Source organism: Neolamprologus brichardi, unplaced genomic scaffold (genome assembly GCF_056152115.1).
Source record: "Neolamprologus brichardi isolate AB-2024 unplaced genomic scaffold, ASM5615211v1 NODE_ptg000008l+_length_2720982_cov_1, whole genome shotgun sequence".
NCBI lineage: Eukaryota > Metazoa > Chordata > Actinopteri > Cichliformes > Cichlidae > Neolamprologus > Neolamprologus brichardi.
The window spans coordinates 2230974-2256649 of record NW_028270135.1 but is presented as its reverse complement, the minus strand read 5'-3'; the positions used below and the strand labels follow the sequence as shown (position 1 = coordinate 2256649).

Here is a 25676-nt window from a genome sequence, read left to right as displayed (position 1 = left end):
TGCTGGAGTAATCATCCAAACCTAATGTGGCTGGATCAGTAGCTGGAACAGCTCATCGCTAATGCTGTGCTGTGTTCGGGTGAAGAAGATTAAGGTGAGATGAGGGTGCAGTAGTAGCAGTGTAAAAAGGCTTTGCAGTTGCTCACAGATGGAGGATGGCTGGACCTGAGGGGACCGGGACGCGAGGGGTTTCCGACCCCATCACATTTACCCCCACCCCTCTAGCAGAAGATAATTGGCTGAGTTTATAGCCTGTCTTGTCTCCAGGTTTGATGTGTGTGCCGGGGCCAAGTTAATTAAATCCCTCTGATTAATCTGCACTGCAGTGAGTTCCTTCTCTAAAAGCAAAGTGGGAAAAAAAAAGATTACAAGTGCAGTGAAACAGAAAGGCGTCTGCTGAGACAGACAAACTTTTTAGTTCTTCCTCAGCTAACGACAGAACTTGCCACGTACCAAAGCTCACACAGAGTCCAGATGAGAGCATTCCTGTCCACAAGAAAATGGCCAGACCACATAATTCCACATGAGCAGACTTTAAACACTCCACTGACAAGTATGCAAAAAGCTATTTCACTGCACTGCACACATGCTACTTTATCTTCATGCTGGAAATAGATAATAAACCTGCACATACTTGGCTAGAAAACCAATCACAAAAAAGTGACTTAGTCAAAAAAATGAAAACACATAAGGTTTCTCTTTCACCAATCATCAGATCATTTGCTTTCCATTTATTTATTTTTATGTTTTCATATGACCACAAGACATCTTGATGTGCAAATCAGAGTACAGCTATGACTCCCATATCTGTAGTTCCACTTGATAGATAAAACATCAACAGATGCTGCCTCTCTAACAGCCTACAATCCTGCAGACCTCAGACTATCTACCTATTTGTTACTCCTACAATGGGCTAATTGGTGTGAGGCTTGTCACTGCGACTAGAGGCCAGGCTTATAGCATCCAGTTGATACCAGCACAAGCACATTCATTCATCCTCTCTCCCTACACTGCACACGGGTCTACCAATGGTAGCACACTGGGTTCAGAGGGCTTTGCCTTTGACTGCAGTGCATTTTTTCCCTGTTTTTCCTTCTAAAAGTCTGCAGTGAAGATGGACTGAGTAAAACGGACACGAGAGGTGGCAGCTAGAGAGTAAATGATGTAGTAAGCAGAGGGAGAGAGGCAGAACTACAATGTGATGCGACATCAGAGAATGAAAAATGGTGGGATGAAATGACTGAGGGGTAGAGAAGAAAGAGATGGAAGTATGGGAGGAGCAAGGGGGGGGCAGAGGGAAAAAAGAGGTTGGGGTATTTGTCATGCTGAGGCTGTAGAAGGCTAGCTGCAGACAGAGGCTGGGCCATTTAGAAGCTGCTATGTGTTGCATCAGGAATAATTTGAATGGCGGCCGTGGCTGTCTCGCAAAATAATAGAACATAGGGAAAAAGGGAAAAAAGAAGCGCATGAGAAATGAAAAAAAGCTGAAATTTCTGGAAAAAGCACAAGCGGGAATTTAGCTTTCCTTAGGAGACACAATGCTTTCCGGTAACAACAGAATTCAAACAGCCTGTCATCTGCACAGGTGGTGGCAGGCTGCAGGGAGGCTGCAGCACGTTGAAGATACGCCAATATTAGTTTACTGGTAATTATTAGCTTAATTCATTATGTCACACATGTGAACAGAGCAAAACTAAAGGCCAAATTAGCATTAGACGGCAACAGGGGAAATGTACCAACAGGAGAAGAAAGCTCTTTAAGTGATCTACTTTATATTTGCCGATTAATGAACACAGACAAAGCCAATAATGACCAACATGGTCCATAATACTAAGAGCAGTACAAATGATCAAATCGCGAACAGAGTGTAAGTCATCTACTACCAACACAACCACAACTTGTTCCTTGTATTGTGACAAACATAATACAAACATAAGGCTTTATCCTCTCTCAGGAAACAGTATAGCAATTCAGACCATCCTGTAGTACAACTGGAAGCGTGGAACACCCCAGCTGACTAGGGATGGGTACCAGTATCCGGTGCCATTATGGCACTGGTTCTGACATAAACGGTAGTAACCAGACCGAAAAGCAGCGCACATTTTGGTGCTTTATTTCGGTGCTTTTTTTTTTTCCCCTGAGATGTCATACACTTTGGATTCTAGCCAATCATTTTACCTTTGCAAGGATAGTAGGCGGGCCCAGGTACGTACGTTCTTTTAGAGCAGAGCTACAGATTAAAAATGCCCAAGGCAAAGCGGTCAAAAGTCTGGCTATATTTCACAGCAAAAGATACAAACTCAGCCTGCAACTAGTGCTTTAAGGTGATACTGTGCAAAGGAGGTAACACCTTGAATCTGACGACGAACCTGGCGATGCACAGCGTTTTTTTAAAAGCCGAGAAATGCACCGAGTTAGCAACATTCCCCAAGAACCCAAAGAGTAGAGTCCTGGCCCCTAGCCCTGCCAGTGTAGCAGAAATGATGACTGGTGATGATGCCAGCAGCTGCCGTTCTTCTCTGCGTAAGTAGCTTAATGTTGTTCGTGTGTAATTTACGTTGAGTAGGCTAACCACGTTATTAAATTTATGCATGTAAGGTGAACTAGCAAACACCGCCGTAGTTACATGCGGCTGTCTTCTTGTTTGATGTCAGATGCTCCCTTCACCCTGGCCAAAAAGGCTAAAATGACCAAAGAAAAAGTGGAAAACAGCTAAACATGAGAGGTTTTTGGAAAAGGTTTGTGTTTTTTCCATTGTTTAAGCACTTCTTCCAGCCAAGAGTGATACCATATATGCCCCATAGCTGCAGAAAAGGCTAACATTGTTATTGTTTTACAAAAAAACAGCTAAACATGAGAGGTTTTTGAACAAAGTTTGTGTTCTCCATTCTTTAAGCACCGGTTCAAGCACCGTTTAAGCACCGGCACCGTTTCAAAAGTACCGGTTTGGCACCGGTATTGGATAAAACCTAGACGATACCCATCCTTACAGCTGACATACGGTGAGAGACAACCACATACTCTCAATTGACCTAACAAGCATGTCTGAACCCACAGGAAATACAGAAAGCACACAAACTCCTTACCTGCTAGGAACCCAGCTAGCAGGTAAAAACCAAGAACTTTCCAGCTATGAGGCAACAATGCTAACTCTGGCACCATTGCGCCTCCCTTCAAGTTTGCAAATGGGACATCTGCAGATACAGGGACTGGAGAGAAGATTGGGAAAAGTTGAAAAAAGAAGCCACAATTATAGGTGAACGTATCATTAACGAGCTATTTAACCTGTCTTTGGTAGGCTTTAAAAAAAACACACCAGCAGCAACCCAGGGGAAACACTATGCACTAGGGTTGGGCGATTGGACGAATATATCAACTATCAACAATAGCCAGCACGATAGCCTATCGCCGATAGTTTTTACAAGGGCAATTTAATTATTTATTTGCCCATGAATAAGTTTGCTATTAATGATGGAGCTAATAGAAGCAGTCAACAGGAAAAATATATGTATAATGCTCGCATTATACATCTGCACAAGTGACACACCGCTTTGGTTACATTCTTAGGTTTACCTCTTTCATCTGGTTTAAAGCCAAAGAAATCCCAAATTGGCGACTCTATTAGGGCTGCCACAAACAATTATTTTGATTGTCGACTATGCACTGATTATTTTTGTGATTAGTCAACTAATCAGATCATCCGTCCATTGGACTATATAACTATCATTAGCTTACAGCTTTAAGTGTTTAAGGTATGTGCTAACTAAAAACAAAGACAAGATATTAGTTTATAAAATTTTAATGAAATTTGCAGATTGTTTCGGCAGAGTTTAATAAACTCAGCTGCCTGCTCCTTGCTATCTAAAATATAACAGGACACCGGAGTATATTCTCGAGCATCTCACACTTCTGATAATCAGCTGTCTGCTTGACGTTTATTCTGCTGTGTAAAAACTACAACTTTAATCTCAGCCAAACCAATTTACTCAGGAACAAATAAAATACTAAAAAAGCCAAACAATAACATGTTTAAGTTATCTAAGTGACTTATATATATCATGTTTAACCTGAGTAGCAAAAGACGGCGGTGGGTTTGAAAACGATTTGCCGGGAGTCCGGTGTTCTCACGGCTCTAGTGAGCCTTGAGCTAGCTATCGAGCTGGTGGGTAACAGACGTCTCGGAAAACGTCGGAGCGCTTTTGAAAATATGTGGTGTCTTGATAAACTGAGCAGATATTTGAAATTTACACAGCTACATTATTGCCTGAAAATATCTTAAACGTGTGTTTTGCCAGCATTTTATCAGCTTATTAAAGGGAGCAACATTTAGCAGTGCAAACAAAATGAAGGGCATTTTCCATCCTTCTTTTCTGAAGAGTTACTATCATTGATCACAGACTGCTTAATTGAAAGTGTGAATCTATTGCTTTGAGGTGCCAGAAGAAGCAGCAGCAGAATTATAGAGCAATAATAGCTTTATACCAAATGTAAACACAAAAGTAGTTGTAGTAGTTTCCTGTGAATTTATTACATATTAATTATTAAATATTACAACGTATTAGTAACTATAACGCTACATGACTGCTTAACACTTGAAGTAAATTATAGATGAAAAGTAAATTATCTTTATCTGGTAACTTTTCAGGAGAGTGCGCAATATTATCATATAATAGGGTGGAGTGTTTTAACTAGCTGCTTATAGCCCTCCTTTACCATCATGCATCAGTGATTTCCATCCACTGTTTGCACTTCCTGTCATACGCAAGGCAACTAGTGAGTACTTCAGTGATGCTTAGCTGAGATATTTGTTTAGTTTTGGGTCACACATCATCAGCTGCGTTTATTTCATTCTTGCATTTGACTGAATTGTCAGAGATGTTTGTTGTTTCCACCTTTAGGAACTGTTCTTATTTTGAAAAGCACTATTCTTGATTGGAAGTTGCTGAAGTAGCTCCATTTTCAGATGCTAGATTGTCATCAAAAGCTCCCCAACGTTTCCGAGCTTGTCTCATGGTTGTCGCTGCACGATGTCGTTGCAGCACTGATATCCAGAAATGTAAGTTTTGTAAGTTTTACATCACATAATAATTATACCTGTGTTATAACAGACAATATTATATGGCACAGCACTGAGAAAAGTGTTAAAAGATGACCTATAAATCCAGAGACAGAAAGCTAATATCTACAGTACAGTACAGCATTGTAGTTTAATGGCTTGAGTTAAGAAACTTGCCTCACTACTAGAGCCACGTCATATGTGAAATGGAGTTAAGATCGACACTGAGTGCGAGGCTCTCTGCAGATGGCCGTCAGCTTTCAAATTTATGTGTCCACAAAATTCTCAGGATTTTACAGGCTTTTAGTTTTTAATGCACCAACTACCCATGTGCCATTCAAGCAAACAAGCAAAGAACTAGAACAAGAATGACTACCAGTCCACAGCCATCATAATTCAATGTATAAATGAAGGACTAAAGAAATGACCTCAGCTCCTCAGTGTCATTTCTATTCTTCACCCCTATAATTTCTGCCTGCTGATGCCACTAAGGGAAAAAATAAAACAACAAAATGATTAACTGTCTTTGCCTCGCTGATTTGAAAAGAAATATTTTGGGGTAAAGAACTGTCTATTGGCTAAAAGGAGAGCTCTTGGCCCAATTTCTAATTATAGCTGTAATTGTTTAGTAACTAACAGTTAATTATTTGAAAAAATATTACCAGATTAATCATAAAAATCTCCAGCTGAATATTTATGCATAAAAGATGAATTTCATAGGGTTTCAATTACCTCTCCTATACACCGTTGAAAACATTTAAACAGGGTGTGCTATTTTTACGTACACAAACACAGAGAGATTATTTTATCTATAAAAAGTTAAAAAGACATAACTATCTCACAAATGTAACAAATTTTTTCACATTTTTATATATATTCTGAAAGTCTAAAACCCAGAGATAGCACATTTCTAATGACAAAGTAGCAAATTCTCAAATTTGACAAGTTGGACAGTGAATATTTGGCATGTTGATCAACTAAATGTTTTAAATTATTAACTGATTTTTAAACTATTTGGCCTTTTTTCAGGACTAAATTAATAAAATGGAAGCTCATTTTTTACAATGTGTTTAATTCAGATAATACATATCAAACAGCTATTTTTTACATGTCTCCACAGACACACTTGGATGTCAAAAAAACAATCGACTCTTAATGCCTTTTTGTTGTTCTACTGTTTCTTCCTAAGCAAGACGGTTTGCTCCATACTCGCACTGTGCCCAGCGTGTCAGCGTGTAGCTTATCAAGGTGTGACCTCCTGCTTTTTCCTGCTCTCCTCCCTCAGCCAAGGTCCTGTCCAGATAACTGAACGGCTCATCTGGAGGTGGAGAGGAGCGAATAGATTGTCCTCATTTTTGATCCCTGTACTGATCAAGTTACAATATAACATGAATCATTAAGCCTACAAAATAAGAAAAGCAATGTCATTATATTACATTAAAATATAGCAGTGTCAAACATTTCTACTGAACACAAAGGATTCAACTGATTTAAAAGACAAAAACTTGCGATTTAATGGATGTTCCAGTGTGAAAATTCTACCTGGTCAACAACACCGTGCATCTCTATCATTACTGGACTGGCTGTGATGCATCAGGAAAATGCAGTCAATGTCTAAGTACCAAAAACTGGACTTCTTCCATTGGATACATGACCCTTGCATCAAAAGTCCTGGCATAAAGGGTCAGTCCTTGTAAAAGAAATGGTTTCCTTTTTCATAACAGCTCTATAAAAGATAGGTTTTAATTACTCATCCATATAGATACCAGTAAGATAAGATATCAGTAAGGTGTAAAGTCACTAGGACTCTCCTGCTTATTCCCGCCTTTGAACTACACTTCTCAAGCAGTGCTTAATTATTAGTCTGTTAGTTAGTTAGCAAGTATCCATGCCCAATCATGCCCAGTGGGCACCACTACTTTTTCAAAATCTCTTTCACACATGAACCAAGTCCCAAACCAAGGTACCTACCAATATGACTTTTGTTTACTATTACAATTTTAAATATCAATAAGCTATGCTAAACAAACCACAACCACACTCCATCAGCACCTTTCATCCTACCTCTTCCCAGTTCAATCAAAACCTGAATTAACGTGGTGGCTGCGTTATAGCCAGTCTGTTTTTTTTTTCCAGCTCTTCCCCTTGGCTTAGCCTCTTTCTCTAAGTCGTTCAGGCAGCATGACGGGCAGCCTGCTGCCTCCTGTATCTTTAAGAAAGCCTCTGTGCCCATGTTGTTACCAGGGCAACTAGTGAACAAACTGCTTCTGAGGCAATTTCCAGTCTAATAATAACTAATCGGTCTAAATGAAAAATTGCCACAAAGACACAGCCCTGTGCCCACAGAAACTGGGCCACGTTTGAGTCACTGGGATTCGGCTGTGATTTCTACAGACACATAGATGACTGCTGAGCCCAGCTGCAGCCACAATGGAAGGGCATTGTGTTCTGTGTCCTGCTTTACCTCCAAGTCTGGGTAAAATGTGTCCTGCTGCTTGTTGTTGTAGTACAGATTATGGAATTGCCATGCAGCACCTTCTCCACTGGGCCTGTGATAACCATGGAGACACAACTGACAGGCTATTATGGGAAAATATGCTAATGTGCTAATGTGAACACCAATTGTTGGCGTTTACCTAAAATAAGAAAATTAAGGAGGGGTGTGGAATTTGAGGGGCATGCAGTTATGATCATCAGCTCTAACATGATTTGAAATCCTACTCATGGTGTCATGTGTGTGAATATCTGAGAGCAGAGACCACAGGTTAGCACGGTGCTGCTCCTCCTCTTGGAAGAGATAAACAGCCACATAAGTAATGACACCCCCTAAATAAAATCCGTTTTTTGGCAAGCCTTTAATAACCTTTTGCAGCATGGCTTTGGCATGTCGAGACATAGAAAGGAAGGAGGGGGAAAGAGGGAGGATCTGTTGATATGTAATGACAATGACGCCCTTTAGAGAGAGAGAGAAAAAAAAAGAAACAGCTGATGCATTCTCAAAGAACCCCACAAAAACACATCCCGTCTCCGATACCTTTATGGAAGTCATGGGAGGTTGTCGGACTTACCATTTCGGGATTTAGCCGTGCTAAAATGGCGAAGGTGGACAGTCTGTCACAAGAGCATTTGGTTCTGAATGAGTCGACAAGCACGGTTTTGCAGCCCCTGGCAGACCAGGATCCCAGCAGAGAGGAGCTGCACGAGAGAAACACGCGCGCGCGCACACACACGTACACACAGAGAGACACACACACACACACACACAAGCACAAAGAGAAAAGCGATGCGGTGAATATAAGAGAGCCCCGGCAAATTAAAGAAAGCAAAGAAAAAAGAAAAAACGGCGGTTCAAATCCCACCGCGTTATCCCGGCTCTTTAATCCACTTTACATCTCTGCCGCTGCAGCAGGCACGCGCACACAGCGGACTGGAGGCGACGATGAGGCGCTACAAGGCGGCGTGCTGCAGCTCTCAGCCCGGACACATTACAGAAACACACTGCCAACACTCACATCTGAACCAGTCGGGATCATTATCATTATTATTATCGTTGTCATTATTATTATCATTAGTATTATTAAAAATAATAATATTAATAGTGACGTGTTGTTTCAAGTGAGCTAAATATTAGCCATTACAATATTGTGCTATATTTACTATGCACAATGTATATACAGTAGAGTTCTTTATTTAATGTAATTTTTTTTATCATAATGTTAAAATTCCCATGCATGCCTCATATAAAAAAGAGGCAACAAATTATGCAATTTCTGATGGGAAACTGGTGCATGCTGGGAAAGCAGCGCTGCAAACATGGACACATGGTGTGTTGATCAAGATCGCTGTTAATTAATACAGCGATCAGTGCCCTATGACGGTGGATCAGTGGCAAGTTTGGAAACAACTGGAATTATTTTAATACCTAATGTGAAATGTGTGTACGTTTGTATTAAGTTATATTTCGGCTCATTCCTGTCTACAGTGAATGCCTGCTGCGTTAATGTTTTTTTTTCTTTTTTCTGGCCCTATTGTTGAACGATAATCCAATTTGAAAGCCTGTTATTAAAAAGTACACCAAAGCATGAGCAGAAAGCAGTGCCACTATCATGGAAATCTGGCCCAGTGATCAATACCACTCCATCTTTTCTCCCAGTAACATTAATGAGTCACAGCTGTTCACAGTTGACAGCGGATCAAAGCAGAAAGAAAAATAAAGAAAGAAAACTGACCATTACATGTATATCAGTTACACCTGCTTATTTCCTGCCATGGCTGTTCAGAATGCCTGCTGTGGAAAAGGGCCAGTAAAGTAGTAGCGACAAAGTATTTTAATGTGGAATAGCTGATATAAAGTACACTGGGCACACCAAGAGTATTTTTTTTACACTAGCATAAAAACAGAAATGTATATGTTATTTTATTATACTGCAAAAATATGCAGAGTGGCATTGGTGTAAATGTTGGGAATAAATTTATTCTAAATGTGAACTTAAAATATATCAGTTATTTTTTTAGCAGCTTGTTTGTGTGTTGCTCTGCCATCCTTTTTAATCCTGTAATGGTTCTTGGGTTGCTCAGCAGGATGGTTTGGGTCACAATTCACAATTTGAAGCACCAAGCCTGAGAGTCACATTAGCAGTAAAAGTTAGGGACTTTTATCCAACAGCAACCATAAAATGGCCATGGCATAATGTTACCTGCACCTTGTTTGACAGAATATGGTATGCTTCAGATCATGAGCTGTTCCTCTCCCCCATAATTTTCTCCTCCTATCATTCTGTTACAAATAATTCTTGGTTTAATATATAAGAGATTTACTTTGCAGAGCTCTTTTAGATGTTTTCAGGTGAAGTCTAATATGCACCTCTGTATTTACATTCCTGAAAGGATGAAAGTGTCTTAACTAAATACTTTGATGACACACTTACCTCTTCGAGAGTGGACTTGACTTGGTTAAATGTTGTGGGAGGGGTTATTTTAACTTGGAAAGAATTCTGTGATCATCCACTTTAGTTTTCTCGTGTCTGGGCCTTTTAGTGTTGCTGAGTTGGCCAGTTAATTCCATCTTTTTAAGACTGTATCAGATTATTGATTTGTTGACATCTAAAGTTTCTTCTACTGCAAACACTGTTTCTAACGGTTATACTCTTGGTTCTGTATGATGTCACAGGGAAGGATAGGGCAACACGTTCTCACTCGTGTTGGATAGGGAGGCACACAAGCTCCACCCACTTATTTTTCATTTTGAACATGCTAGTAGTGTCAAAAGGCTGATGTTTTGCTGGTCAAATCAAAGCAGTCTGACACACTCTAGCTTCACGGTTACATAATTTGACATCTCTGGTAATTAGATAGCAAAACTCCATTTGACCAGGCTCCTGACAAAGCCCAGCCTTATGTTACTCTGCTTCAGTGCACACAGAAATTTAGACACAGTCAAACTGATGAAAAAGCAGCTGAATGTTAAGAATGATGAACGGAAACCAAGCACCAAACTACAGCTGTCAATTGGCAGAAAATAAATTGAGACCAATATCAATAATTATTGATTGTTTAAGTTATTTTTCTTTTTTTTACCTCTTAACATTCCATGTAGCATTTCTGTAAAGAAAGGCCAAAATCCCTCCTGAAAACCTGGTGACCAACTACAAGAAACATCTTACTGCTGCACTTGCCAACTAAGTCATGTTTTCCTTGAGGATTAAATACTAATTTCACTCAGTAGCATACAAATCAATTTAGAACTTACATGTAATGTGTTTTTTTTGTTTTACTTTGAGTCGATATTCTCTCCCCAATGAAATAAAAGTACCATAAATATTAGAAACTGTTCATTTCTTTGTATTTAAATTTTAAAATTTAAAGTGAATGTCCTCATATGTGGATGTCATTTTTATCAGAAACAAAGATAAAGGTAAGGTAAAAAAAAAAAAATCAGGTAATTCTTTGTTTTTACATTCATCAGGTCCCAATCAGCCCAAATATCAAAGAGAAATAAAAAATGCACGCCATGAAAGAGTTCGCGTCTTAGGAGGTTAAAGCTGGATTTTAAAAAATAAGTGTTTTAAGTTACAGTTATTAGAGCACAAGTAGCACCATTTTGTGTGAGTACAGAATATGACGTCACTGGGTTGGTTAGTGGCAACTAAATGGCAAACAAGGAAGTTGATATTAAAAAGGAGTTTGTGGGGATCACTTTGGTGTTGCAGCAAAAAGTTTTTATGTTAAAAACTGAGGAAAGATTGTTCAGTTTCACTTTTTTTCTCCCAAGCAAAAAGTGGTTCTTCAGTGTTGCATAGCTACTCTGAAAGGGGAAAAGCCACTAGTTAGCAGTAATGTTTTTGTTTGCAGAGAACTTTATAAATGGGGACCGTGTGGAGGAAAGTGTTCACTGGTGGTTCACCAGGATGACCAGCTGACTGTCACTGTCCCCCGTGTTTGTTTTCTTTCCTTGTCAGATCCGGTGTACAGACAGAGGCACAATAAGGCACAATAGCTGGCACAGCATGTGTCCACAAAATGTGATCAGGACTACTTTCAATGTGTGACTTGACACCCAGTTATATAATAAATGTATTTTTTCCTGAGAAGATGCTGATGGATGTTGATTGTGCTTAGGTAAATTGTGGTTTAATGTGATAACCTGTTAATTTGTTGCATTGCTAATGAAAAGATGGTCTTAATCGCAGTATAACTGGGAGTTAAATTAGTCCTAAATAATGCTGATCTCATCTTTTCGACACATGTTCTGACAGATGATTGCGTAGCTGAAAAGTTCCCACAGATATAAGTTGCTTATCCCTCATACTGAAACTGGGTTTTTGTCACTTGGTGGTAGCTCTCCCTTTTCTTGTGAAATAGAATTCCCAAAACCATGGCTTCTGTTGTGTGTACAAGCTTCTGTAGACTGAATCTGAATGTACTGTGCTTCTATGGTTGCTATTACTCCTTTAGGCCAGAGATGCCACTGTGAAACAGGCAAATGAGCAGGTTAGAGAAGAAGTGGAAGAGTGTGATGTAATCACTTTAACATTAAAGTGTGCCTAACAACGAGCCATTGTGCTTATATAGAAACACAACACCTTCCTCATTCAGTAATAATGAAAACAAACATACAATTGTGAGACAAACCAAATGTTATCATCATCATCATCATCATATTTTCACTGTTTGTCATGTACCCCCACGTGCATTCAGCTGCATTCAGTAGAACTAAAATAACCCTTACACTAGACCTAATTACTGCAACCCTTAAATACTTGCAACACCATTAGGTCTGGTGTTCAGGCACCTACTTTAGGGCATAAATAAAGTAATATTATTTGTCATGTAGACATTTTAAAAATGTAGCTATTTGCTGAACTGTCCAGAACCAAATTTTGCTCCTCCATAGATCATGCTTGTAAAAACACACTATATTTTCTTAATGCTGGCATTCACCTTACTATCCATGTGGCCAGTTCTTGGCAGAGGACACTGTTCCATGCAGGGCTGCTGGACCAGCACCTAAATTATCCAATTAGACAGTGGGGGCAAAACTGTCCGCAGGCCATGGTGCGGCTCACAGAAAGACTTAATCACATCATCTGCACAAAGAAACTGCACTCATTCCTAATATATTGGATTTCTGTTAGCGGTGATGTGCTAATGTCAGCACTGAGTCACCTCCTGAAGCTAACGCATAAACAAACAAATGCACACACACACACACACACACACTCTCTCTCTCTCTCTCTCTCTCTCTCTCTCTCTCTCTTTCACACTCTCATTTGTCCTTTCACTTTATTGGAATTTATTCAGCATACCTATTTGCCATACAATAACAGACACACTGTAAGCCACAAATGTCTGCGAGAGAGTTTATTTCTGATTTTAAACATCTCTCTTTAACTGTGCGCATTTAGCATGTGGCCAAAATGCAGCCTTGTTTCTCTCTCTTTTTTTTTTGTGGAATATTTATTGTACAGTTGACTCATTAAAGGAAGACAAATCTGTGATTGTCACAGATACCAGATCTCGGTCCAAACTAGATTCCATTCTAAGCAAAATGAAGCTGTTCTGGAGGCTAATGTGGGAGCAACACAAGACAGTAGATGAATGAGGGTTTCCAAAGTTGTGTACAACCTGGAAACAATTTGCTTGTCATGGATCAGTTTGAAGGTGCCAGCTGGTCATTCGCAGACATTCCTGGCTCCAGTTCAGCCAGGTGACCTTCTAATGTATCTACTAGCTAGTCATATGTAAGTTATTGGTGTCCTTTACTCTCACTGGTAATGTCTTCAGTCATTTGCTGGAAAGTTTATCACAGGTCCTGCAAGTTCTAACCTAATTGGCTCTGGGAGAAAAAGTAATCGCCCCCGTTGGTACAATGGAATTGATTTGCTACATTAAATTAAATTTACCTGTGATTTACTACATTATTTGGAGAGCTGAGTTCAATTTCATTGACAGTTGACTATAGTTGACTATGCTTGACTATAGTTCTTGTTGCTCACAAGAACCATCAACAACCAGTTGATGGGTAAAAGGGCAGTTACTTTTTCACACTGCATCAGATAGCTTCAAATAGCTATTTTTCCTTGATGAATAAAATAATTAGAAAATTATGTTTTGTACATACTCAGGTTGTATTTGTCTAATATTAAAATGTGTTTGATGATTTGAAACACGTGTGTGTGACAACTATGGAACACAATAAGAAATTAGGAAGGTAGGGCATTTTCCACAGCAGTGGATACATTAGCTTAAACCTCTGAGGACTAAGCTATCATAGGCTGTAACCGTTCCATATTATTTTCTTTGTTCTCTGATTGCCAAGACAATAGAGATTGTCAGCCACCAGGAACAAATTAGACTTCTTGGTTGCAATGCCAATCAAACTCTCACTACAATTGCAGTGGGACTGGAAATAACTAAAACCAACTAAAGCTAAGTATAAACTACAGACACTTATAGCACACAACTGTGCCCCATGCTATACTCGGGGCATACTGGCTGTGAACGGAGGAACAAACAGTTGTTACCTTGCTGTATTTGTTTCAGTACCAAAGGTAACAATAACATTTCAAGTAGGTTGTCCAGCAGAGTATTAGACAGTCACATAAAGCAAGGAGAGTTTTCCTCACTCCCAGGAGGTTATTGGTGATTGGATTAGGGCTAACAATGTAGCAGCATCAACTCTCCTTTTCATGTGTGGCGTAACCAGGGTACACCCCAACTGTCTCAGGTAGATCTGGTGGTGTTTCCAATGTTCTGATAACTTCCAGGCTGGAAGTTATCAGAACATCACCATGATGAATGCAGCAATGGAGACATTCTTCAAAATAACTGACAGAGTGTCCTTACCCCTATTGACACTGCATAATACTTTAACTGAGGAGCCATGGCAAAAATTTGAAAATTAAATACTTCCATTTATTAAAAGTGAATAGGCAAAACTGGGTACTTCTGACTGGACTAACAGTCAGAAACAGAAAACAATAACGTGACATTATGAAGAATAAGAAGGTTTTAAAAACTGAATAATAGGGAAAAAACATTTGTGATATATGACAAAAAAAATACGACTCTGGGATCTGCACAGACGGCAGTGTCATTGCTAATGTTTATACCTGTACAGCCACGTTGACACAATGTGCATTTACATTTCTTGGGAGCTGCATATCAGATAGCAGTGCAGATTACAACACAGAGCTTCAAAATGGTTTAGGTTACATCTGTGTCTTCAGGCTTCTTCTTGTTGATATGTTCACATAACAACTGGATCTGGTGTCAATAACATTTGTGGTTGTACCTTGTTGTGGTGTCTTAAGTGGCCAATTAATAAAAATTTAAGAAGTAAATGATCTAATCTGAAACTTCTCTGTTGCAGCGCCGATGCTTTGGAATAACCTTCCTCTCCATATTAGACAGGCTACATCAGTGCCAGTTTTTAAGTCTTTATTAAAAACCTATTTTTATTCCCTGGCTTTTAACTCTGCGGGTAACTAACGTTTTTTTTTTTTGTTTTTTTTTTATTGCTATGTCTGGTTTTATTACTATGTGCATATTAGTATTGTACAGCACTTTGGTCTACCAGGTGTGTTTTTAAAGTGCTATATAAATAAATGATGATGATAATCTATACAGACCATAAACATGCCATACACAGGCTGGCATGCTTAGAACACGCTTGATTAGCATGTTCTGACTATAAACACAACAGTGTATTCCCTGTAATGCAGTCTCTTTCTATTCAGAGACACATGTAAATAAATATGCCCCTACCCCTATCCATTAATCTTCACCTTCCCTTGTATTACAGTAATTGATGAAAACTCCAGCCCAACATCTCTGATGAATTGAGGCAGCTGCTCAACATCAGCATCAACTCTGCAAATTAACTGAGACGGCAAGGTTGATTTGTATGGTCAAAAGCAAGGTTAGTGTTTATTGGCTAGAGTCTGGTAAACAACGTTTAGCCAACACACTAAAAGCTCTTTCCTCTGATTTAAAAAAGAAAAAGAAAAAAAATCTTTTCTCCTGTGTTGCTGTGAATGTTTGAAGGTAAAGCTACAGTTTTTTGTTTTTTTGTTTTGTTTTGTTTTTTGGATATATTGCACAATTCAAACATAAAATGCTCTTTCATTCCAAAAATCTTCAGACTATTAGCTGTTTAGTATTTTTTCAGTTCCAGTCTGGTCAGATAGGCACCAGTCTAGTTTCTGGTTACATTTTCTTTTCAGCACAGAAAATAATTTCCATTTTTTTGTGGAGAATTGGAGAATGTGTTAGCAGGGAAATAATAACTACTGGACAAATAATCTAGCTAGACTATAGACTATATAGACTACTAGACACATCTTTTTTTTCCAACCTATTTCCCTCTCAGGCAAAACTTCTGTGAAAAGACACTGAAAGACTGTTGACTTCTCAAAGCAAAAGTTGAGATTTGGTGGGAAATTGAAAGCTGCCTTCACAGGTCATTGCAAAGATATCTTGAAAAAGATGTGTCCTCTAAATCTGGTTGACAGTGAAAAGACACTTTTCTCACTCAACACCTCTGCAAACTTCTAACACGCCAATTGAAACCCACAACATTCACATGTGGGATGAAATTCTGACTGTCAGAAAACGCTCAGGAAATAAGCTTACTGTGTGGCACACAATAACACATCCCATATGGAAAAGATATATATAAATCTTATAAAGTTTGTATCTGTCTTGTATGAAACTTGTATGAAAAGCATACAAGAGTGAAAACACATATAAGAGCCCTTGAAAAATTATATAATGAAACTTGTATGTTTTGGATACTTACTAAAAAAAAAAATGAAAGTAATGAGAAAGTGGCCACTTTCATGAGTAAATCATATATGTTTTTACTAGGGGTGCAACGATACTCGTATCGATATCGAACCGTTCAATACAGTGCTTTCGGTTCGGTACGCATATGTATCGAACGATACAACATTTTTAATTTATTTTATCAACTTTCCTTCTGACGATGCTGTCTGTGTTGAGCGCTCAGTGGATCTGCGCTCGACAGTGCAGCCTAGGCGGAGTAGTCGAACACAGATTCACTAAGCGCAGGGCAAGCTAGCTAGACAGAAGTTAAGCTCGTTGCAACATGGCAAATTGAACCTCCCCCACCCTCATTCAGATCTGGCGTTTGGAACTATTTTGGTTTTCATGTGACGTATGACCCTGAAGGTAAGCGTGTCATGGACAAAAGTAAAACAGTATGTTGGATGTGCCAGCAATGCTCAATTGGTGGAAACTAGTGTGTTAGCGCAGTTAGCTCGTTAATGTGTTGACGTCTTCCAGCCCCACTCATGAGGCGATCCGCGGTAGCTCGTTAACGGAGATTTGCCGTGTTGTGACCTTAACGTCATTTCAGATTAACGCTGACAGCACTAGTGGGAACACAACGAATATGACTGCACATTTACTCCGACATCATCCTAGTGCAAAGACAAGTGGAAGCAGACAAAAACAAGCACGCATGCTACAAACTTTACCCGAGTCATTTAGACAGCCGTTAGCACATGATTCTCCTTATGGGGACCTGATATGTTTAATATGCTGCTGAGAATATAGCCCAGAAGAAGCTATAGTATAGCTTTTATTTTGGAAAGAGACATTTCTCCATAATAAACTCTCTTTTCCAAAGATGAGTGATTCCTCAATCAGATACAGGGCTCGCAAAATCGCTAGCCCGACGTCCTGGGGCTTTTTTCCAGTCGGGCTACCAAAATCTATCTCTGCCCTGCCCGTCGGCCTATCGTAGGAAGGAAAAATATATGTCAATGCTTTTGCATTCTTTCGGAAATGTAGCTGGGTAATTATGTCATTGGCATCGGCCACTGTCAATATGTGACATACTGAAATCGCGTTTGAATTTGCGCTTGTTTTTTGCTTTCACTTTGCAATCGCGTGAACTGTGTATAGAAAGCGACAGTACTGATTGGTGAGTGATGATAATTTGCGCACCAATTCCTCTGACATCGTCTTATCAATCGTTAGCTTACTATGCAAACATGACAAGTGAAATCTCCTGCAGCTTAAACATGTGAGAGGTTGATCGCGCAGAGAATCGCTGAGCGTTATGTTAGTGCGTGTGTAAAAGCAGCAGGATATATATTTTAGTTCTGCTGAGCCAAATAAGACAGGTCAGGGTGAAGAAGTGACAAAACGGAAAGGTTATGACAAATCAGACTATAAGGCAAAAAGAAAGTGCAGCTTTATGGTTTCATGGACAAAAGAATTTCTGTGGCTGCAATATGACGAGCTAAATAACCAGGGCTGCACATAAGTGGTCCGCAGGTGCGCATTCGCTGTCAAAATAAAAACCCGCACAAGATAAGAAGTTGCAACGCGTGTTTGCGTACATAAGATTTTAAGGAGGAGGACAGACATTTGTTTAGAACTCTTAAAGATGTCGAAGAAGCTCCTTTAAGCAATTACTGTGATGTTCCTCCACCGCCAAAGAAATGTCAGAAGGAGTCCGAACCACAAAAGAAGCGCGTATTCTCGGAAAAGTGGTTGCAGGAGGTGAGCTGGCTTCAAACAAATGATGAACGCACAGAGATGTGGTGCAGAATGTGCCGTGAAAATTTAATAAATGACAAATTAATAAAAAGGCATGAACATTTTTTTTGTATCGAAAAAATATCGAACCGTGACACCAAAGTATCGAACCGAACCGAACCGTGAATTTTGTTGTATCGTTGCACCCCTAGTTTTTACTATTTCTTTTCCATATGGGATAACCCTACGAAAGACAGTTTCCTTGTAGATAAATCTCTCTCTCTCTCTGTCCCCTGTGCACTGCCTGGATTGACTAAAAAAAAAAAAAAAGCCTATGACTCATGCAATGCCTAGAATTATAAAAGATCAACATGACCCTAAGAGCTTTTATCAAGAAGTCATGGGGATGTGGCAAAAAACACTAAAGGCCAACTTTGGCCAGTTGCAAAAGTCACTATCAAGTGCAGATCTACCAAAAAGATGCTCTGTTCCCATTGCTTTTCTATAATGGCCTGAAGCCCCTCAGTGAAATCACTGACAAGCCTGGCTATGGATACCAACTGCGGAATAGAGCAATCATCAGTCACCTTCACTGATCCACTAGGATCTACAGAAGGGAATGTCACTGGGACTGGAGAAGTGTAGTCGTATGGTAACAAAGAGAGGGAAGGTAGTCAGAACTGAGGGGATTGCAATACCCGAAGGAAACCCTGGAGACATTGATGACAGCTACAGATACCTGGGAATCCCAAAGGCAAATGGGAACCATGAAGAGGCCGGTGATGAGATACCCTGCTGGGATAATAAGCTGGCCAAAGGAAGAGATAGGAAGCCACTTACATCAAGACAATGTACTTAATGAATATCTCAGGCAGCAGAAACCAAAAAGAGAAGGACAGGCCCCTGCACAGTATTTAGCACCGGCAGACAGAAGAAGTGGCTGATATTGAGAAATCCTACTAGTGACTAGACAAAGGTGGACTGAAATATAGCTGAGCCACTAATCATGCATCAAAGAAACAAGCTCTGAGCACAAAAATCATAGAGGCTGGGATCTACCACACCAGAACCCCAGGCGAATGCTGTGCAGAGATGCCCCTGGGACAATCTCACACATAACGATAAGACGCAAGTTTGGAGCAGGCGGGCCATAAATGGAATGCCATAACCAAGCGTCTGGCATAGTAGAGTATGAGTACGGCTGGAAATGCTGAGATCAAAATGGGATATGCTCGTTAGATTGGTAGAGAACGCCCGAGCTAAGATCCTGTGGGGCTTTCAGATACAGACAGACAAACTTGTATCTTCCTCAATGCCTTTTTTGTACACTTCCAGTTGGCCAGCCTATTCAACCCTCTGAGGTCCAACAACCTTTTAACTCTTATCATTCCCCTAGAAAATAACACTATAACAATAAGCATGGTGATATTGCAATAAGAGAATAAGTAATGCCTTTTCATTTTTAATTAAATGCTCTCCAGGGTCTTGAAAGTCAAAGAACAAAGAAAATAATCATTTTAATTGAAAAAGAAGATGCTCAGTTTTTTTTTTTGAAAGTCCACCTGCCCCACTCCACTTTATAGAAAAGTTATACAAACAGGAGAATACAGTGAACAGTGTGTATCACTGGCAGAGTGTCTGAGCTGCCATTCACGGCAATATTAGTCTGATGCCAATTAATATTTAGTATTTATAGCACCAGTAAGTAGTATTAATGCCAACATGTGTGAGACAGGGAGACAGAGACTGCTGATGTTCTTGTTATTGATTCCAGGAGATTGAAGCGTGATGCAAGTGAAGGCCCAGGCAGCTTCAACGCTCTTATCAACATGACAAGGACGTCTCCTCATATTCCAATTTCTCTCCCAAATATTAAGTCATTAATCATAGCTCCTGTCCTAGATAGATTTTAATTTCGCATAGAACGTCTCTTCCCCCAACCCCGCACCCAAACACCACAAGATTGGATTCTTTTGTCCTTTCTGTGTTCCTGCTTTTGTCTCCGTCGTCATTTAAGCTTGCTGAATAGGGCGATATCTACGAGGTGATTATGATCAGTTTGGTCAAAATAAAACTCTTATAGATGCTGGTTTTGAGTAGATATTAGACAGATAAAAATGTACCACTATTTATCACATTAAAGCTTGCATTCATAACATACGAATTTGGTCTAAAAAAATTTAGTTTCAGGGCTGTGTGAAAACTGGGAACAGAAATTCTGCACAGGAGGCACTGACTTTCGTGCATAAAAATACAATTATTTAGAGAAAGAAGCAGGATTATTTTAATGAGAAAAGTTGTTTCCATGAATTGAAAATGTCTTTTTTTGGCAGGGGAAATAATCAATTTAAGAAGCTGTTCAGAAAATTATTGCAAAATACTGTCATATTAACATGTATCCTTTCCTTTAAAATCGGTTTGGGAATAAGACTTGGCAAAATAATCTGTGTGTGCTTTCGTGTTTATTTTGCCCCAGGTTTCTACACACCAAACTAAAATTCTTTTTATCCCTTGACTGAGGCGATGAATGTTCTGCTTTCTGTCTCTGTAACACAAGTTTATACACCCATCTAAATGCAAATATCCAAACCTGCATTGCAATAAGGCTACAAAATGTCCGACTCTTTCCTCCTCCCTGTCCGCATTCGTCTTTCAGTGCTCACATAGTTTCTTTGTATTTCCCAGTCTTAAACAAATAGGGCACTTAAGACAAGGAACAAATGAGTACTGCTTTGAATCTGCCTGCAGAGGCTGTAAAACCGAACTGTTCAATATGTATCTTTTATTCGTTCTCTTTCCTCCACACTCTCTCCTCTCTCAGTAGACTCCGAGCTGCTCACTATCGTTCATGTTGATAACTGTGCGTGGGTTGCGAGAGGGAGGAAAGCAGTGAGCGACACTTTTAATTTTCCACACGCTACATCAGTGTCGTAGCAGTGATAGCACTGGGTTAATGTTGTCCCAGACAAGAGCAACCAAGCTGTCCAGCATACTCAGCACCTTCCACTGGGGAGCAGCTCACTGACTTTGTCAAGATTACAAACACTGTGCCTAGCCAAAGAACTTCAGAGGGAGCATGGCGTCTCTAATGACTTGACTTAGGTGCCATGTGTTACTATGCATGTGGGTCTGATTTTAATACATGGCATAGCTTGTAACTGGGTGATGCAGTTTGTTTTTTAAATTGTTTTTTAATAATAATAATATGCAAACAATGCGCGACGTTCACATTCTGGGCTCTAAATCCTTCACCAAAGCCTACGTTTCCCAGATATGGATTAAAAGTTGGAGTATATTTTTTTCAGTAGAGATTTTCAGAAACATAGTAAAATTTATGATAACTTGTCACTGTTAGCTGTGGTAAAATGTGTCAAAGAAATGGAAACAGAGGGTCCGTGTGGTTAGTGAAAAGACCTGAGCAATCACAGAATAACATGGATATTTACATATGTGCATGCATACTAACTTGCCAGTTAATCTTTTATTAATATACTGGATTACAGACTGTAATCCAGACATCAATTGTCTTCCATGGAGCAAGCTCCAGACATTCTAAAATAATTTTGCAATAATTAGCTTCTTTAGCTTCAGATTATCTTAAAGCTTCACCATAAAATATATTCACATATATAGGTGCAAACATACAATAACCAGCCAATGTGTTAAGTACACCTGTTCAGCTGCTTCTTTACTCAAGTATCTCATAGGGGTGGGGGAAAAAATGGATACTGTGTAGTATGGTGATATTTTGTTTGCTAATAATGTATGGATACAGGGACAGCAGAAATCGATATTTTGTTACAAAAAGGTTTTTGTGCTCTGACTTCAGAGCATGTTGATCCTTTTTCTGAGCAAGAATCCTGACATTCCTTCACTGTCCAAATGTGTTTAACTTTTTTTTGGCAGCAATAAACATGACAGTTTACTTATTTTAATTTAAGACATGTTTTATTTTAATTAAGTTTAAAACTTTTTTATTTAATGTAAAATTATATTTTGTTTTAATTTACTTTCAAATTCTTCAGTTGCTGAAGGGGCTGCATAGTTTTCATAAACTGCATAGTTCAGAATAGCTATAATTGTACCAGATGGTTGATTCAGTTAAGTTGGACTAGACTGTAATACAAACCGTTCAGTTTGTCAACAATAAAACTGAAATGAGAGAAAGACTGAGTGTGAGACTTTGATATTAGATAAAATGAATATTGATAAAGTTTACCTTTATGTACAGAATCTGAATATCGCAAAATATTTTAAAAAATCGCAATAATATCGTATCGTGCGTTAAGTATTGTGATAATATCGTATCGTGGGATGTATGGTGATTCCCACCTCTAGTATCTCAGAGCATGGACTCTGAATTTAGGCCTATAGATCTGTGGGAGTTCAAAGAAGGGTGATTCAGGTGACATTGAATATGCTATGGTTGTTGGTGCCAGAGAGCAGGTCTGATTATTTCAGAAACTGCTTATCTACTGGGATAGTATCCAATGAGTGTTAGTTTCTGCTGAAAAATGGCTTTTTGATGTCAGAGATCAAATCAGAAGGGACAGACTGCTTTGAGCTGGAAAAGAAGGCAATAATAACCACTCATTACAACAAAGATATAGAGCATCTGTGATGCATGTAAAACCCTGAAGCAGATGAGCAACACCAGATGCCACGAAGCAAACTGAGGCTACAAAGCTAAATCGTCTCAAACTGGTTTCTTGAACACAACGGTGAGTTCACTGTTCTCAAATAGCCTCCACAGTAACTAGATCATAGAGCATCTTTGGTTGTGGTGGAATGCATCATGGACGTGCAGCTGAAAATCTTCAGCAACTGCCTAATGCTCTAATTTCAATATGGCCCCAAATCTCTCAGGAATTAAATTGCATGACATCTGAAATGTCCTACACACCACTGAATCCATGCCACAAAGAATTAATTAATATTTAATTATTATTTGATTAATATTAATTAATAAGTCTGTGTGTGCTGTCAAATGTCATATCAGAAATATCATGGGCCTTACCTGTCACTCTCATCCCAGGATATACAGGTGTGGTTGGTGGTGCCCTACATAAATGGAGAACAGAGAAACCACATGGTTATGAAAGAGGATCAGTTGCAGCAGCTTTATAACTGTAAAAAGTTTATTTTTTACTCACGTTATAAAGGTGAGAGAACTCAACCACAAATGGAACAGTGAGGGAAGCAGGGGTGGGCTTGATGGTCACTGACAATACCTTGGAATTGAGGACTGTGCTGTTTCTACAAGAAGAGAAAAGGCAGCACTGTCACCTTTAACTGACAATCTATACTGCAGTGGAAATGCACCCAAAATTTCAAGATACTCAGATGTAGATGAAAGCACACCAATGTTTTGTCTGAAGTATCTAATATATGAAATGGATTCTTCTATAAAAATATTTCATTATAAAAGTGGTAAACTGACAACTAATTTAATATACACCATAATAAAACAAAACAAAACCCTGGAAATTAAAGCTAATACAACTGGGAGATGCTACACATGAATTCATCTAATTCATCCCAACGTGGGTGTGACAGAGGGCAGACGATTCCTCGGAATGTCTGGACAAACAAAATATAAATAGATGTATGGAGGAAACATAGCCCTACAAACACAGAAGTGCATTTCAACACTGAAAATTGAAAATACTAATTTAGCATAGACAAACGGATGAATTGCTATCTGGAAGATCACCGGTCTTACTGACTCCAGTTCTTTGATTTCATCGAACATCAAATGACACTTGACTTTAAGCTAGCTAAAATGACGTCCTTGATCCTGATTAAGTTCACAGTCCTGATATCTTTAAGGCCACTTGGGGAATACGCTGCCAATAATGGCATCCACAGATGACAAAGTCATATTGAAGGCTGTTGTTCAAATGAAATTTGAAAGGACATATTGACATTGTCCTTAGTTTAGCAAATATTATGTAGCTGCCACAAAAAGCTAGGCCACTTAGAGTTCATTTAAATACTGATAGTTTGTGTTCAGTTGTATTTTTTATGCGATCCAGACCAGTCATGATTTCTTAATCAGCAGGATGATAAGTACCACATTTCTGCTTCAGTCGTTTTACGGTCACTTGCCAGAATCTTTGTGCTCTACTTCAGAACAAATGGATCCAGTAATCCTTCTTTTCCAGTAACTGAAGCACATTGTCTATCAGTATCTTATAACATTTGCGACATTTTATTTTAAATTCTGTATCCCTGCTTAGTATGCATTGCTATTTCTGTTTTTCCATAGCTACTATCAATCATGTGGAATCAGACAATCAGAAAAAAGTGAATAGCTACTGGTAGAACTGACATCGAAAGCTTCCAGTTGGCCAATCATGTTCAACAGCCCGTGCTCTGTTTCCTGATTATTCACATCATCACTGTATCCACAACACACAATCACCCTCTCACCATTTGAAAACACAATCACTCATCTTAAACTTTTGTGTCACCTAGTCTCTCGCTTCAAACTTCTCTCATTTTCTTTTAGAGAGGCATCAAAAACAGAAAAGGAGTAGAGAAAAAGATAAAATTGGGAGAAAAAGAAGAGAAAAAGATCTCAGATGGTGAGGGTCTGCTTGATTTTTCTCTTATTTTATCAATTCGTGTGTTTTTAGCGTATTATCATAATACATTACTCCTTCTCAACGTTACTGCAGGCTGTTTCTATTAAAACAAATGTAAATCATCATGCTACCAGCAACTGCAACCTCCCCCCAAGATATGCCTTTACCCCAAAAACAAGACGTACATGGGGCCACCCGCTGCGAGAATAGTACTCCTACATTTATTCCTTGCATTCATTTAGCTAGAAGTGCTTACTGTTGCAGCTGACGCTAAAAGGCCTGGCAGCACAGTTTTGCTGCATTGAAACATTGTTGTTAAATGGTGTGTGTGCTCTGCGTGGCTATAATACTAAAGCAGTTGGATTAATTCAGAATACCTTTCTACACTTTTGATAACTTAAGCTTTACTGGCCATCGCTGACCAGAGGAATTCTTGATAGGGAGTTCTAGCAACATATACTAGGAGAGTTTATCTTATAACTTTTGAAGATTAGACTAACTCTATTAAGGACAGGACTGACTTGAGACAAATGTTTAATTCCACTTGATTCTGTTGTTACCTTACCTCTCAGTGTATGACACCTGAGATAAATTAACCATTTATCTTCCACACTGTTGCAGTGTTTAGTGGCCAGAGAAGCTATTATTCTTTACTGGCAAATTTCCCTTCAGGGAATTTGGCCACGTGGGTAACCTGTGTCAAGGATATTTCACTGAAATAGCTACGTGTCTGCATCACAGTATGAAACAAAATTATGGTGCAATTAATGCAATGAGTGTCTTTCTGCCTCTTCCATACCAGAGTTACGTAAACTAAATCAAACTCTGCAGAGCCCGTTTTAGCTGGAATATTCCAGGATTTGATTTGTGCCTTAACAGGTAGACTGAGAAAAATTATCATACACAGACATCACTGCTAATAACCTGACCCTTTTCTGTTAAGCCTATGTGGTCTTAACACCTTAACCCGAACCCTAAATCTATATGTTGAAGAATGAAAAAAACAAACAGAAGATTGCTGAGAA

At 39.1% G+C, this 25676-nt stretch overlaps 1 protein-coding gene across 8 annotated transcripts in view; it reads right to left on the bottom strand.

Moving 5' to 3' along the window:
• Positions 1-25676, bottom strand: part of adgrb1a (adhesion G protein-coupled receptor B1a) — a 192747-nt gene that overhangs the window by 39793 nt on the left and 127278 nt on the right. For all 8 annotated transcript variants that reach the window (XM_087837160.1, XM_006804483.3, XM_006804487.3 and 5 more), the window contains 3 exons: positions 23218-23320; positions 23082-23125; positions 8125-8251 (listed from right to left, as the gene is read on the bottom strand). In XM_087837160.1, the coding sequence (XP_087693286.1) occupies positions 8125-8251; positions 23082-23125; positions 23218-23320 (274 nt within the window). The remainder of the gene's footprint in view (positions 1-8124; positions 8252-23081; positions 23126-23217; positions 23321-25676) is intronic.